Source organism: Oncorhynchus nerka, linkage group LG20 (assembly GCF_034236695.1).
Source record: "Oncorhynchus nerka isolate Pitt River linkage group LG20, Oner_Uvic_2.0, whole genome shotgun sequence".
NCBI lineage: Eukaryota > Metazoa > Chordata > Actinopteri > Salmoniformes > Salmonidae > Oncorhynchus > Oncorhynchus nerka.
This window is the reverse complement of record NC_088415.1, coordinates 22,729,090-22,745,677: the sequence shown is the minus strand read 5'-3', so window position 1 is coordinate 22,745,677 and position 16,588 is coordinate 22,729,090. Positions and strand designations below refer to the sequence as shown.

Sequence of the window (16,588 nt, the reverse complement as noted above, 5' to 3'; positions counted from 1 at the left end):
GTGAATAGATCCTTTTATTCAGAGTGTTAGGTCGATTAGGATTTGGGGAGAAGTTTATAGGATGGATTCGTACATTATATGTCGGAGCGGGGTGCCGAGTTAGTGTAAATAGTCACTTGGGTGATGTTTTTGACCTCTCGTCTGGGGTCAGGCAGGGGTGCCCACTCTCGGCTCTCCTCTTCGTTCTGTACATGGAGCCTCTGGGGGCTGCCATTAGGGCAGACACAGGGGTGGAAGGTTTGCTGATCCCTGGAAGTGGTGGGCTGCGTGTTAAGATGACGCAGTACGCCGACGACACTTCCTTGCTGTTGTGCAAGGACTCGTGCCTGACAAGGTCCCTTGCCATCTTTGGGGATTTCACCCGAGCGTCGGGAGCAGTTCTGAACCATGCAAAGTCTTCAGTCAAGTTTTTCGGAAGATGGCCCTGAGGATTCTCGGGGTCCATTTTGAGACCTCCGGCTCAGCGACGCTAAACTGGAACATGCGTATCGCAGTGGTACAGAGGAAGCTAGCAATGTGGAAAGCTAGGTATTTGACTTTTATGGACAAAGTCCTGGTCCTAAAGGTGGATGTGTTGCCGTCTCTTTTGTATTTGGCATACATCTACCCATTGCCGGCTTGTCTGAGGAGGCCTCTAGTGAGGCTTGTGTTTCAGTTTATGTGGAGTGGCAGGTGCGAGTGGGTCGCCAGGGCACGCATGATCTGTCCCATCGGGGAGGGAGGTAGGGGGTACCACATTTCCCCCTCAAGCTGGACTCAATTTTTGTTTCCTTCTTGTTAACGGAGCTTGCTCAGCCAGTGATACACCCGTCCGGTTACCTCCTGCGGGTGTTTTTCGTATCAGGCGAGAAGCATAATGGTGTGGTCTAACACGGGTCCTCGGGCGGAACAGCTGCCGTGGCACTTTGGTCATGCGGCCAAGTGGCTGCGTGCGCACCCTGAGGTTGAAGTTGCCCGAGTAGGTTTAGATCACAGGCACCTGTACGAGGAGGTCAGAAAGGCAGGGAGTCCGGCGCCTGTAGTGGGCATCTCGGAAGTGGTCTGGGAGGGAGTGCAGGCGCGGGGTCTGGATAACAGGCTCAAGGACCTGAATTGGTTGAGCCTTCATAAGTGTTTGCCGGTACGTTCCATCTTGTACCGGTATAATTTGGTGCAATCCCCCACCTGTCTAAGATCCTCTTGTGGCAGGGAGGAGACTGTGCGCCATGTCTTTTGGGACTGTGCCTTTGCCGGAGTAGTATGGGCTAGGGCACGGGTGTTGTTAGGTTTGGTAAAGGGGGATTTTGTATTGACGTGGGCCAGGTTAGAGAGGGGTGTAGGGAGAGCGAGAGGGACGGATAGGGACAGGTTTCTGCTCTGGCTTCTCATGAGTCTCTTTAAACGGGGGGCTGTGGGAAGCCAGGCAGAACATGGTGAAGACAGGGAGAGATTGGGGGTGGAAGGGATAGTGAGGAGGGTGGAAGGAGATTTGAGGGGAGGATGAAGAGGGAGGAGAGGAAGTGGGGGCAGCATGCTGCTCGGGAGAGGTGGAAGGGGGGTTTAGGGCTGGGTGTCATTTAGATTTGTAAGAGGATAGATTAGGGACGGGGAGATAGGGAGAGGTATTTTGTAGGGTAACGGGGAGGGAAGATGCTCCCCTGAGGTTTTGTTTGTGGTTTATGTTTTAGTTTAATTAGTTTATTTAAAATACCATTATTTGTGTATGTATGTAAATTATGAGTTGTAAAGAATGAATGGTATTGAAGATAATAAATTATTTTTATAAAAAAAAAAAAATAGGCTGTATAGTTTCACGTTCCGTCTGTTGTTTTGTATCTCACAGTTATTTCATGTATCGCTATTTCCTTAGCACATGAGTAACCTACACGCTGCATTTCGGTCCGACTCTCTTCTTTCAACAGACGAACGCCGTTACAGAATCACCCACCGTAAACGGACCGAGCAGCGTGTAAACTGGCAGGAGCTAAAGGACGACGTTATGGACAGCAGAAGCATGGAGTATACTACGTGGGAAGAAATCGACAGGTGGGCGGCCGATCCAGAGCGAGTGCAGGAGCCCGCCTGGGATTCCCTACAGCAATGCGAAGAGGGCTATAGACGAATGGAGTCGAAAACGGAAAGTAACGGGGGAAAGCGCAGAGAGAGAGTGGCTGAGTCAGGAGTCAGACCTGAGCCTACTCTCCCTGTTAATCGTGAAGAACAGTTGCAGTGGGAGAGACTGCACCATTTGGAGATTTGGACATGGGAGGAGGAATTGGACGGTAAAGGACCCTGGGCGCAGCCGGGAGAATATCGCCGTCCCAAGGAGGAAATAGAAGCAGCTAAAGCGGAGAGGCGCAGGTATGAGGAAGCAGCACGGCGACTCGGTTGGAAACCGGAAGGTCACCCCAAAAAAATTATTGGGGGGGGGGCTAGAAGGGAGAATAGTTATGCCAGGTAGGAAACCTGCGCATACTCCCTGTGCTCACCGTTGGTCTAGAGAGACCGGGCAGGCACCGTGTTATGCTATGGAGCGCACGGTGTTTCCAGTGCGGGTGCAGAGCCAGCTGGGACACATACCAGCTCTTCCTATTGGCCGGGCTAGAGTGGGCATCGAGCCAGGTAAACTTGGGCAGGCTCGGTGCTCAAGAGCTCCAGTGCGCCTGCACGGTCCGGTCTATCCAGAGCCACCTCTACACAACAGTCCTCCGGTAGCAGCTCCCCGCACCAGGCTTCCTGTGCGTGTCCTCGATCAAATAGCACCAGTTCCAGCACCACGCACCAGGCCTTCAGTGCGCCTCGCCTGTTCAACACAGCCAGAGCCTTCCTTCCCTCCTACGCTGTCGGAGTCTCCCGCCTGTTCAGCGCAGCCAGAGCCTGTCTCCTCTCCTGCGCTGCCGGAGCCTCCCGCCTGTTCAGCGCAGCCAGAGCCTGTATCCTCTCCTGCGCTGCCGGAGCCTCCTGCCTGTTCGGAGCAGCCTGAGCTGCCAGTCTGCAGAGATCTGTCAGTCTGCCAAGTGCTGTCAGTCTGCATGAAGCAGCCAGAGCTGCCAGTCTGCCCAGTGCCGCCAGTGCTCCCAGTCTGCCCAGTGCCGCCAGTGCTCCCCGTCTGCCCAGCGCCGCCAGTGCTCCCCGTCTGCCCAGCGCCGCCAGTGCTCCCAGTCTGCCCAGCGCCGCCAGTGTGCCCAGCGTCGCCAGTCTGCCCAGCGCCGCCAGTGCTCCCAGTCTGCCCAGTGCCGCCAGTGCTCCCAGTCTGCCCAGCGCCGCCAGTGCTCCCAGTCTGCCCAGCGCCGCCAGTGCTCCCAGTCTGCCCAGCGCCGCCAGTGCTCCCCATCTGCCCAGCGCCGCCAGTGCTCCCAGTCTGCCCAGCGTCGCCAGTCTGCCAGGATCCGCCAGAAGTGCCAGACAACCAGTCTCTTCCAGATCCGCCAGACAACCAGTCTCTTCCAGATCCGCCAGACAACCAGTCTCTTCCAGATCTGCCAGACAACCAGTCTCTTCCAGATCTGCCCGACAACCAGTCTCTTCCAGATCTGCCCGACAACCAGTCTCTTCCAGATCTGCCAGACAACCAGTCTCTTCCAGATCTGCCAGACAACCAGTCTCTTCCAGATCTGCCAGACAACCAGTCTCTTCCAGATCTGCCAGACAACCAGAATCTTCCAGTTCCGCCAGCCAGCCAGGATTTACCGGAGCCTACTACCTGTCTGAGCTTCATCTCAGTACTGAGCTTCATCTCAGTACTGGGATTCCTCACAGTCCCGGGCTTCCCCTCGGTCCCGGGCTTCCCCTCGGTCCCGGGCATCCCCTCGGTCCCGGGCATCCCCTCGGTCCCGAGCTGCCCCTCTGTCCCGAGCTGCCCCTCTGTTACGAGCGGCTCCTCAGTTATGTGGGGATCTGGGTGAGGACTATTAGGCCATGGTCGGCGGAGAGGGTGGATTATCCCAGGACGCGAAGGGGAGGAACTAGGACATTCATGGAGTGGGGTCCACGTCCCGAGCCAGAACCGCCACCATGGACAGACGCCCACCCGGACCCTCCCTATGCTCTTTACATTTTCCAGATTGACTGACCTTCATGTCTTAAACTTTAAGACTTAAAGTAATGATGTACTGTAATTTCTCTTTGCTTATTCGAGCTGTTCTCTCCATAATATGGACTTGGTATTTTACCAAAAAGTGCTATCTTCTGTATACCACCCCTACCTTGTCACAACGCAACTGATTGGCTCAAACGCATTAAGAAGGAAAGAAATTCCACAAATTAGCTTTTAACAAGGCACATGTCACGCCTTGGTCATTATATTTTGTGTTTTTGGTATATGTTTGGGTAAGCCAGGGTGTGACATGGGTTTATATGTTGTGTTTCGTATTGGGGTTTGTAGTAATTGGGATTGTGTTGATTAGGGGTGTGTCTAGTTAGGCTTGGCTGCCTGAGGCGGTTCTCAATTATAGAGTCAGGTGCTTCTCGTTGTCTCGGATTGGGAACCGTATTTAGGTAGCCTGTGTTCACGTTGTATTTCGTGGGTGATTGTACCTGTCTTTGTGTATTCACCAGATAGGCTGTATAGTTTCACGTTCCGTCTGTTGTTTTGTATCTCACAGTTATTTCATGTATCGCTATTTCCTTTATTAAAGCACATGAGTAACCTACACGCTGCATTTCGGTCCGACTCTCTTCTTTCAACAGACGAACGCCGTTACAGCACACCTGTTAATTGAAATGCATCCAGGTGACTACCTCATGAAGCTGGTTGAGAGAATGCCAAGTGTGCAAAGCTGTCATCAAGACAAATGGTGGCTACTTTGAAGAATCTGAAATATAAAATATATTTTGATTTGTTTAACACTTGTTTGGTTACTACATTATTCCATATGTGTAATTTCATAGTTTTGACGTTTTCAATATTATTCTACAATGTAGAAAATAGTCCAAATAAATAAAAACCCTTGATTGAGTAGTTGTGTTCAAACTTTTGACTGGTACTGTACAGTGTGTGTTATTGTTGGTTTTGTCTGTATGGAAAATATTGTTGGTTTTGTTTGTTAAATAAATGAGTTACATTGGTAGGTAGGCTGCCGCGTAATAACAGTGTAGGTACACGTTATTTAATAGTAGCTTAGACATTTAACTATTCTGGTACATTTATCAGTCAGTGACGCCACTCTTTAATAGTCCTTCGTGCACAAGGCTACAGAGCACGGCCGGTTGTGGTGTCAACATGGGAAGAGCGTCAAAGTAGGGAGAGCAGGAAGTTAGCTAACAGGTAGTCATCGGTCGAAAAGGGGGAAGCCTCAAGCCTTATCTCCGTTATCTTCCATGGCAGGTTAGTGAATTTGAATAAATCTTTTGGGGCTTTTGCTTTGGTTATGTGTGAATCATGCGCAGCAGAGGACAATCTGCCACTCACTATCGCCACCATGTCGCGTCGCCGCCACGACCTGGTGGCTGGCTGTTGTTGACCTTCTCAATCTCAATAACAAATCAAAGATAGAGTAGACTATTGGTCGTATTTTACTTGGTTATTTTTACCAACATGTGACCTACACTTATCACAAACACTGTAAATATGATTTACATTTGAGTAGACCTCGCAATAACATACATTAATATTCTGTATATGCCAATAGCAATTTGATACTTTGTACCAAGGGTTATGCGAGCAATGCTTCAACTAATGTTGCCATGCATGCAACACTGTAACCAACGAGCGTAAATACAGAATGTAAACACTTTCTCTTTTGCATGGTGCATCTTCACTAACGCAGTGTGCCCCTTGCGTGGCAAGATCAATTAATGTTTCTAAAAAGGGACACTAAACCTCTTAACCCTTATTTCCTCTTGGAGGACTAATGCCTACAACCATGGTTTACAGAATAGACTAGTGTAGACAGCCAACAGTGCTGTTCAGTGCCAAGTATTCAGAGTTACAATTAGACCTGCCTCTTTAATCTGACCTCAATGACACTAGTTCAGTTAAAGCATGTAGGGGTGTGCGTTGTTCACTCTATTTGAGATTTATTTTAAACTGTAAAACCCTTACGCACCACTGCACTTTGTATACCAGGGTTGGCTGGCCTTCTCTAGTCACTCGTAGGCTCAGTCACTGGTATACTTTTATTTACAAAGCCATTTTGGGTTTACAACCTTTTTATTTGGGCATTTTTATTGTTCCGAAATGGGGTGGGTACTCTCTTCGTTCGCTGGACGTCATCCTGCTAACTGTTCCAAATGCCCGAACTGAATTTGGTTAAAGGGCTTTTAAGTACTCTGCGCAATCGTCTTGGAACGCCTTACAAAATACTTTTAAACTGGAAGAACTTGACCCGATTGCTATTTTTAAATCACTGATGATTGATCTTGAGACAGATTCCCTGACTTGTCAATGTTTTTAACTTGCTGTTTTTGATTTTGTTATACTCTTGTGAATTCTATGGTTTTTACTATATTACTTGTAGTTTTTCATGTTTGTTTGTCTGTAATTTTTGTAATGACTTGGTGCTGCCTATCTTGGCCAGGACGCTCTTGAAAAAGAGATTTTAAATCTCAAAGCCCTTCCTGGTTAAATTAAATAAATTAAAAATTGCGTTGCAAGAGACCATTTATGTGCTTCTGAAACAAAAGTCCTATGTTTGCTATACATTGTAAAACTAAATAAATAAATAGTTTAATTATTCCCTAGCTCCCTGGTCATACTCAGACGGCTACCATGTGCAGCTGCAGAGAGACTCCCAGTTCCTGTGTTCAGACCAGAGGATGCACACTGAGCTGGTGGACAAGCTGGTGCTGCAGCTCAACAGGACCTACCCTCAGATACTGACTGACAAGGAGGCCCAGAGGGTAAGTAGCCTAGTGAGTATGCTAACTGTCTGAAGGGATTGAGTACTTCACTACAGGGTGCACACAGCTTTACATCACCACTCTCACCAGGGAACCCTCACCATCCAGGCCTCTACTTTTTCAGCCACAAATGGTCATGCAATTTTCAATGATTCTGTTTTTGAAATGTGTTGTGTAGTATTTTGTGATTCTAGGGAATAATTGACAATAACAGTCAGGATGAAGTACTTATTATAGATCCATGAATGCACTATGGATAATTGGGCATAAGGCAGCTGTGTGGACACTTGTGATTGGATGCTTGTCTAATTCTGCTCCAGTTCAGGAACCTGAGTGTGCCCACTGTGGTGCGATTGGCTGAGCTGCTCGTGCACCTGCAGGGGAAGGGAGAGGAGGCGTGTCATGAGTTCTACAGGGGGCTTCAGATCCACGCCTACAATGTCTATTTCAACCTGCCTACCAGAGTCAGCCGCAGAAGAGGTACAGCACTGAGGAGATTTACTGATCTCTTGCTGTGTGTGTCCGTCTGTCTGTATACCGGTCGTTTCTCTCTCTCTCTTTCTCTGTGTGTTTCTATATCTGTCTCTGTCACTGTCAGTTTCCTATTTACAGATGTTTGCCAATTTGTGTGTCTGTGTGTGATGCTGTGGAGACTGACTAACAGTGTTCCGTGTGTCTCTGTTCTAGAGCCTGCAGACCCAATGGGGACTAACACTGTGGCCCGCCGCATGGAGAGATATGTACTTAATGACAGGGGTAAATCCAATATTACACTAGTGCTAAGGATAACTAACGACTTGACTAGATACAAGTTGACAGTTCCTTCAGAATGCAAATGTTAGGGAACAACTGTATAGTATATTTCTTCTTCGAAGTTGAACGAATTTGACCTGTTAGGAATAGAATTTTGTGGAACTGTTGCTTCTTATGAGTAGGTTAAGCACATTTTTTTTTTTTAGCTCAGTCAAGCATCCAACCTAAGAATTGTTTTGCATCCATCCCTGTCACCTCCATAACCTCAGCTAAGCATCATGTGGCCATTTAGTAACCTCCATTCAGTGTGATCAGCCCCTGTTATCTGCTTTTATAGGTCAGACCAGCTCACGTGTCACTCACACACCCGCAAAACAACCTCTATCCTAATTCCTTTGAATACTTTGTTATCCTTACAGTAGGTCAATGAACAGTTCTAATGAACCAGCAACTACCGATCACATGGTCGAGAGAGATATATTTTCTTTAGAGGAAGCCATGGGTATAACATCACTCAGTATGATGATGCCTGCTTGTCTCTGTTTGTCTGTCTACCATGTTATGAGATTGTCTTACCATTTACACGGTCCAGTGCCCCCTCATCAAGACGATGCATACTATCTCTCCTCTCTCTGCAGGACCTCTGTTCTTCCTGAGTTGCTTTAGCCTTGCAGTGGGCTTAGCTCTGCTCTATTATTATGGAGGTAAGTCCTTCATTCAGGAAGAAAAGGTTTCTCATTGAATGATTCAAAATACCTTAGAAGTAGATGTTCACTGCGCAATGACGTGCACTGATTTGGTAATTATGGAAGGAAAAGAAGGTTGTGTCTTATATGTTTTAACATTTCATGCGCTTGTGTCATCGATGTATTCACCCTCCCTCTCTCTCCACTTTTATTCCCCAATACTTTTATACTTGTCCTGTCATGCTCTTGCTGTCATTCACGTTTCTCCATTTCTTTCTTCCCATCTCTCCATTCCTCCTCTCCTCTATTCCTCACTTCCTTTCCCTCTGTCTCTGTCCGACAGAGGGTAATTTGAGTGCTACTGGTCAATTTCTGAGCTTCTCAGTGCTGGGACTGGGCAGAGGGACCAGTGAGGTTCTCCTAGCCCACGCCAAGGACGGATCCAAAATTCAATAAGGCCATATTCAGTGGGAAATGCTAAAACAATTATCTTTGCAATGCCAAACATTTACCTGCAGGGGGAACTAAAATGGTGCTATTTAAAAAATATATTTGTACATACTTGTAAGTAGTATTGTATTTCAACAGTACCCCTGCATTTTTAAGTGAAAATTTGACTTATTCATTGAATATGTCTTTGTATAATCAGACATAGTGCCTCCATGCTCTTTGTAAGAGTGTCATATAGGCTTTCTTAAACATCACAGGGAATCAAAATGCCCTGGTTAACTTAATCTGAACCTTTAATTCTGGACTAACTTGAAAATCCTTAAATATTTCACTTGAAGTTCTACAGCTCAGTCCAAATGGAGGGCCTTTTTACTGAGGGAATGGATGACTTTTAAACATCAGGAGTGGAGGGAGACTAAGTCTGCACTGTACCCCAGTTTGAAGTGAAAGACTGAAAGCCTAACCAGTCTGTTGTTTGAATGTTGTCACTGTGTTGTCATACTACATTTACATGCTACAGTTTCTGAGTGTCCTTAGCAACACATCCATTTTCACCGCTCAGTGCCTTCTAACACTGTGATTGACAGTCAACAGCTTATTCACAGTCTCCAAGTCAACCTTACACTACCCCTTGCATGTCTTCACATGTAGTTGCACTGAGAGACTGACAATTACAGCTTGTTTCTATCCCATTGTTAACAGAGAACTGAGGAATATCACCATAATAAACTAACATAATTCTTATCTTGAATGTTGTTTTCTTTTGATGGGAAGAAATGTGAATGCACTATAATACTGGAAAGTGTTTGGTTGCGTATTGATAGTTGCACCAGTTTAAGAGAAAAAAAGTTGACGCAAAGATCAGGCAAATTCCGTGACCCCACTCTCCGGGATGTCTCGGGGAGAGTGGGAAATGCAAAAAAAAAAAAACACATATCCAATTCACACATGCATATTAATACACACATGTACATGTGTGAAATAGGACAAATAAAGAATAACTATTATTTTAAGAAAAATACATTTCATAATTAGGAATGTAGAATGTTCTGGGGAAAAAACAAGAATAGACTAGTGCACATACCTGTACACACATGCTAAAACATTGCTAATGTTAGTAACAGCTGTCCTTTTTAACATTTCATTGCTAGTGTTAGTAACAGCTGTCCTTTTAAACATTTCATTGCTAGTGTTAGTAACAGCTGTCCTTTTTAACATTTCATTTTGGTGTGACTTGTTTAGGAGTAAATCAGGGGTGGGAAACAATACAAACATCACAAAAAAATATGATTGGTTTACACAAATAACATACTTACACATTACAGAAGCCAGCAGCACTTCTTCAGGTAGTATGGTGCTTTTTGGATGTTCATTTATTACCAGAGCAGGACGTATCTGTGAGAGTGGTAACCTGACAATGTAATACAAAGATCTCACATCATTGCAATAGCACCAAAAATACCACTAGAGGGCACTCCTGACCTAGCCCAGAGACATCTGCAGGCCAGATAAGAGAATAATGAAATGAGCTGCTATGAAGATGATCACAAGTGCCATAGCAGCTTTACATAGCAGCTTTACACGACAGGTGTGGTTACTATTCTGCAGTTCAAGTGAACATGTGTATTTCTCTATTGAATCTCCTCTAGTACCCTTACTGGTTACAGTAAGATAGATGATGAGTGACGTCTGGTAGATGATGATTCTCTGTGGCAGTTAAGAGTCCTGGTGTCTATTCTCAGTAGCTTTGCTTCGGTGAGCTGTGTGTTTCTATATCTGTTTCTGTCTGTAGGGAGATCCAGATCAAAGAGCAGATGGGGAGGGGTGAGTGGCGGATTGGAGGGGTGAGGGAGTGGGGAGGGTGTCACTAGAGTGATTGTTCTGTTTGAATCCCAGTACTCCCAGTCCCAACAGACAGACAGCTATTAGTCCCACTTAGAATGATCTGCAGCCATGATGATGATGAAGTGCATCTGAATATGAAATCCTTCAGAAGTTCTTTTCATTCCAGACTCCTCCAACCAACTCAGGGGTATTACACTGAGTTAGAGCCAGATACAGTGCATGAGAGCAATAGATATACAAAATGTTTATAGATCTGTCTATTGTCCTGGTTAGTGGATTTGTGTGTCACTAGCTGGATCATGTGTGATTCCATGGTTAGCAATGGAAGCTATGGGAAAGAAAGGGGAATGTATCATTAGTTTATGATGTCATGTTCCCTCAGACTCCATCAGTACATAGCTACAATAGTAGTTATGAGTGTCCCTGCCTAACCTAGGATTACAATGCCATATGATCTTATTTTGAGCAGTAAGAACAGAACCGTCAAACTAGATTTTTTTTTATAGCTATTTCTATTACATTAAGCTAACCAATGAAATTCTTCACCATGAGCTGTGTATTCAATGCTGGAGACTGAATGGTAAAAGGATGTACAGAGTCTGAGAAAGTGAGATGTTAATTGTGTATGCGGTAACAGTACTTAGTCTAATCAAGGCCTCAGCTTTAATGAGCAGTTCTTTCTCTATCTGCATCTGATGATAGTGAGTCACCACACAGCCAAAATAACCATGCACTCTTCTCACAGCTCTTCTATGTGCCTTGGTCTGAGACGAGATTATCAGTGGCACATCTAGCCGGGATATTGCAGATCCTTGATGTAGTGCAATGCTAGCTCTTTTATTGATCAAGTTTCACATCAACTGCTGCTCAATGCTGCAACAATATGTTCTATTTAAATGCAGCATACTACGAGACTACGACACAAGCTGAATGTGTTCTCTATGTTTTGAGAGTGAGGCACAGACTCTTTTTCCATACATGTGCTCTTCAGACCCTTCAGGCACAGTGGCCCAGGCTGTCTGAGCAAGACCCATGACGTCCTCCTTTCACCTCATAAATGTGATAAAAAATTTACATTCGGTGCTCAGCCTTCCTCAATACTGTGGCTTGGAGTATTTGTGTGTGAGAGTGAGCGAGAGATAGGCAAAGTGTGTGTGCTTGCTTGCTGGGGATAACTACAGTACAGGGCAGGAGGCAGACACGGAGGTCACATGATCCCTGGCTGTTGTCTCTGTTTTCCTGTTGGTCTCCTACACAAACACACAGTGTTGTTTATGAAAGCAAACCTCTCTCTCATCGGGACAAAAGGGTTCTGGACTGGTAAAAAGACAGTAGTTGAGTTTTGTTGGGGGGTGTTTTCTAGTGGAAGTTTCTGTCGAGTCCTGGAACAGTGCGTATTTATGGGTCAGGTTGGGGGAGCATGGGCGTTTAGGAAGGTCAGGAGATACGGAGAACAGGACAGCTGCTGAGTCATGGACAAACTATTGGGGGAAAGTGCAAACAATTCCTGTTTGAGTTTGAGAGAGGGGAGAAGAGAGTGTGTGTGTGTGTGTGTACCTAAGGGGGTGGTGATGCATTTCTGTGTCCTGGTCAGGCTTTCTGATTGGGTTTCTGTACTCCAAAGGCAGTGATGAAGACGTTGACTACTACGATGACGAAGACGAGGCCTGTGGCCAGGTTCTCCATTACATTCAGCCTGAAGTGTTTACTCTGGTCATTCAGGTTCCACCGCACTGTGGAGAGAACAGGGGAAATTGGTACAGATGAGCTTTACAAACACTCACAGCATGCACTCGCAAACACACACGTATGCAAACATAGACTCCCTCTCTCACACATACACACAGATAACTCTACACACACATAAAAAGTATAATCCTGATTGAGTGACAGCGGCTAGCCCGGGACTGGAGCCAATCCATAGTGACATACTGCTTTGTACTCGGTGCTCTGTATAAGTGTCTCTCAGGCCTGGTCCTCATGTACTCCTCAACTCTCTGCTGCTCAGCTCAGAGGAAACATATGTGTGACCAGGACACAGTGAGTATAAAGAACAAAAAGAATAGCTTAACAATGCAGTGGGCTAAAATCAGGGTCACACAGAGTGTTTCTTGGTAGTCTTAAACAAAACTACTTTGAAACAAACACATACTGTACACCTCACACACATGGTTATGGACTGTACCATGTCAGATATAGAGTTGAAATGTATTCAATTTTGAGTTTGCATCCCAATATTAAGCTTTATATACATCACAGAAGACTGAAATATAACAAAAGCGTTTGACATAGAACACCAGATTTTCATTGTTTAAATGGTTTTTTAAAAATGTTTATTAATTATGAAATGATCAAAAATATTAATAACATTCTACCCAGGAGACCACTAGAGGGCGATTTGATCATTTGACTGCTGGAAAGAGCTACGTCTATTCTTTTACAGAGGGGCATGGTTAATGGTATCTATGAATATGTGTGTAGTGGATGTAGATGTTCTGATAATGTTATGTGCTTGTGTACCACAGGAGGCTGCTGAGGGGAGGACGGCTCATAGTAATGTCTGGAACGGAGCTAATGGAATGGTATCAACCTACTAGAAACCATGTATTTGATACCATTCCACCTATTCCGATCCAACCATTACCACGAGCCCATCCTCCCCAATTAAGGTGCCACCAACCTCCTGTGGTGTGCACGTGCATGTGTGTGTGGGGGGCAGATTAGAAGATGTTAAACGTTGTGAGAAACCCTGCCTGTGTCTCTGGCTGTGTGTGTCTGGCCCAGGCCAGGGGGGATGGTATGTAAGGCATTCACAGCACACACCACCAATTGAGTATTTAATAGAACTCCCATTAGCCAAGGCAGCAGCTACTCTTCCTGGGGTCCAAACAAGAATAAAACAGTTGCATCACAACAAAACAACAGCCTACATCATAAATAAAACTAAACATCATACAAGACATGACTACATTATTTATCTATTATAACAAATGTACAATAATACAACACCACAATGTGTGTGTGTGTGTAGAGTGCATGTGTTAGAGTGTGTGTGTGTGTGTGTGTGTGTGTAGAGTGCATGTGTTAGAGTGTGTGTGTGTGTGTAGAGTGCATGTGTTAGAGTGTGTGTGTAGAGTGCATGTGTTAGAGTGTGTGTGAGAATGCGTGTGTCTCTTCACAGTCCGTGTTGTGACGTGAGGTGTTGTTTTATCAGTTTTTTAAATCCGATTTTACTGCTTGCTTGAGTTACTTGATGTGAAACAGAGTTCCATGTAGTCATGGCACTATGCAGTACGTTGTGCTTCCCAGAGTCTGTTCTGGACTTAGGGACTGTGAAGAGACCCCTGGTGGCATGTTTGGTGGGGTATGGGTGTCTGAGCTGTGTGTTAGTTGTTTGAACAGTCAGTTTGAATGGTCAAAGACAAGGGGGGGGGAATAGTAGGGAATAGTAGAGGAGATATGGAAGGTGGAGAAGGGAGAGGGGGGGGTTGGGGAGGAACAAGAGAGAATGGGAGGAAGGGGGAGTGGAGGTATGGGTTGAGCAACGGTCAATAGGGAGAAGAGGGAGAAACAGGGAGAGTGTGATGGCTCTGACATGCAGGTTCAGTGCATGATCCCTTCAAATGGATTTCACTAGTGGAAAAGTAAAGCCTTGTGACTTAGTGAATGAGTGTTAGTTCAGAGAGAGAGTGGTTAAAAACATATGGGCTGGACATACTAAGTGTTTTCCTACTGGGGACTGTAAGAGATGAATTACAGTGATGTGACCTGCACCATTCATTAACTATCTGGTTTCACAAGAAAATACAATTTAAACCAGAATGACATGGTGCAGAAATCATGGGAGCAAATGTGAGGGCAGTGATGTAGACATGATGAAGAGCAGTCTCTGTGATGTAGACATGATGAAGAGTAGTCTCTATGATGTAGACATTGATGAAGAGCAGTCTCTGTGATGTAGACATGATGAAGAGTAGTCTCTATGATGTAGACATTGACGAAGAGCAGTCTCTAATGTAGACATGATGAAGAGTAGTCTCTATGATGTAGACATGATGAAGAGCATTCTATGTGATGTAGACATGATGAAGAGCAGTCTCTGTAATGTAGACATGATGAAGAGCAGTCTCTGCCCAGTGTTGAAGATCAAAGTCACTGTCAGCCTGTACGGTCATACCTGAAGAATTCAATCTTCAACAGCATAGCATTTGACCTTGTGGGAACCAACAAAATGTTCCCAGTTGGTCAAATTTTTGTTTGTTTACTATTCTTGTGGGACTTCTGGTTCACACAAGAATGGTTAAACACGTCCACACGCGCACACACACACATGCCTAGTTGCCATGGCTACAGCACCTCAGCAACGCTGCAGTAGGTAATTGGTTGTATGTTAGGAAACATTGGACTTGATAGGTATGAGGTCGACCTCAGTTAAGGTCAACACAAAGTGTTGAGGGAGGAGGAAGTTATAAAACACATGTTCACTGATGAAGATGAGACACAAAAGGCTCATGAAGATTGAGAGACACAAGCGGCTCCATTTAGATAGCGTGCATGAGCGGGGCTAGTATCAAAAGAGTCCATAATACAGCAATCATTACGCAGGTTTAGAATGCAACTGTCTAATGTAGGCCTATTTGATGCAAACGCAAAAGTGTTGCATTCAATACGCTTCTTGTAAAAATGTCCTCCAGAGATACAATGTTGTTATCCTCACCGATGAAGATGAGGAGGACCCCCACAGTGACCTGCAGGCTGAGGGAGATGCTGATGAGAGTGATGAGGGGAATGTACAAGGAGAAGTCTGGCCCCTGCTCCAGGACAGCCTTCAGCTGGGAAGCGTTGGCCATGAGCAGGGCTACGTCCAGCATGCTCTCTGCTGCACTCTTCTTATTGGCATAGTGGTTCATGTTCAGGAGAGCAGAGGGGCTGCCACCGTGCCAGACACCTGTATGGGGAACCTGGAGACACAAACACATGTCAACAATACAATCAGATACCTGGTTATATTGTTGAAGAACATGCACATAACGCACATTTTCACATAAACCTCCCATTGACATCAATTTATGATTTAGACTTGCTTTTTAGGTGGAAGTTTAGCTTAGCAAGATTCATCTCACAATGAGACAAAACACAGTCAGTGATCATCTATGATGTGTTAATGCTGTTAACATATGCACCACTATCATATCTATCATATTATAACAGTAAAGGCATTATGAAAAAAACATCCATGTTAGTAAACAAACACTCCCATTAAGTGCAGGCGAACACACACACACCTTGGCTAAGTTCCAGACTATGAGCTCATCTCTGCGGGTATCCCCCCACCCCCGACAAACACACTATGCACCTACACCCATTCACCTAGTTACACTGAATGCTATCTGTATGTTTACATTGCAAACCTGTCTATGTTTACAAACACTCTAGTGGCCCAATACTGTGGCTGTGGGGTTAGTGAGGACTTTCCGGGACAGAGGAACAACACCAGGTGCAGGTCGAGGACACATCAGGACAGGGATCTCTGGTCGTGAAGGGATACTGCTTTGTTCCTGCCCTGTGTGGGAACTGTACATTAACTTTGTCAACCTGATAATTTAAGTAGCCTACTGAATGCGAATGCATCATATTTTTGTATTTGTCATAAAATGAATAATGAATACATTAAAGCCATATTATATGTTTCAGATGAATGAAGGATGAATGATTAAATGAATCAGTTCCTCCAGGTATTGATTCCTCTATGGCTGATGATGTTAGATAGCAGGTCATATGGGGAGTTCAGGACTGCTCTGATGACTACGTCCCATTCAGCTCCCACCGAATTCTGTTCAGGGGGCTCAGTTATCAAAGTGCGTGCGCACAAAATATACGTGCATCAGTTTTCCCACAAAGGTTGGTATTTATCCATTTTGAACTTGACAGGAAAGTGTTCGCTTCTCCACGCAAATCTCAAACCATGTGTGCACACAAGTTGATCAACTGCATTGCAAGCAAATATTGTTCATTAGGTGTACATGAAGATGTTT

General features: G+C 45.3%; 2 protein-coding genes across 4 annotated transcripts in view; one reads left to right on the top strand and one right to left on the bottom strand.

Moving 5' to 3' along the window:
* Positions 1-5,161: 5,161 nt before the first annotated feature.
* On the top strand, positions 5,162-9,452 carry LOC115102083 (caspase recruitment domain-containing protein 19-like). 2 transcript variants are annotated; one of them, XM_029621648.1, is made up of 6 exons: positions 5,162-5,305; positions 6,662-6,819; positions 7,140-7,299; positions 7,507-7,575; positions 8,211-8,276; positions 8,602-9,452. In XM_029621648.1, exons 1-6 carry the CDS (start codon positions 5,299-5,301, stop codon positions 8,712-8,714), a joined length of 573 nt encoding a protein of 190 aa, XP_029477508.1. In that variant the 5' UTR covers positions 5,162-5,298; the 3' UTR covers positions 8,715-9,452. The 2 variants fall into 2 exon arrangements, with proteins under 2 accessions (XP_029477508.1, XP_029477509.1); XM_029621649.1 differs by lacking the exon at positions 7,507-7,575.
* The window catches only part of LOC115102084 (ninjurin-1-like), a 55,733-nt gene continuing 48,429 nt past the window's right edge, over positions 9,285-16,588 (bottom strand). For both annotated transcript variants that reach the window (XM_065005313.1, XM_029621650.2), the window contains exons 2-4: positions 15,271-15,514; positions 12,111-12,286; positions 9,285-10,881 (exon numbers count right to left, since the gene is read on the bottom strand). In XM_065005313.1, the coding sequence (XP_064861385.1) occupies positions 12,144-12,286; positions 15,271-15,463 (336 nt within the window). In that variant the 5' untranslated portion in view covers positions 15,464-15,514 and the 3' untranslated portion in view covers positions 9,285-10,881; positions 12,111-12,143. The remainder of the gene's footprint in view (positions 10,882-12,110; positions 12,287-15,270; positions 15,515-16,588) is intronic.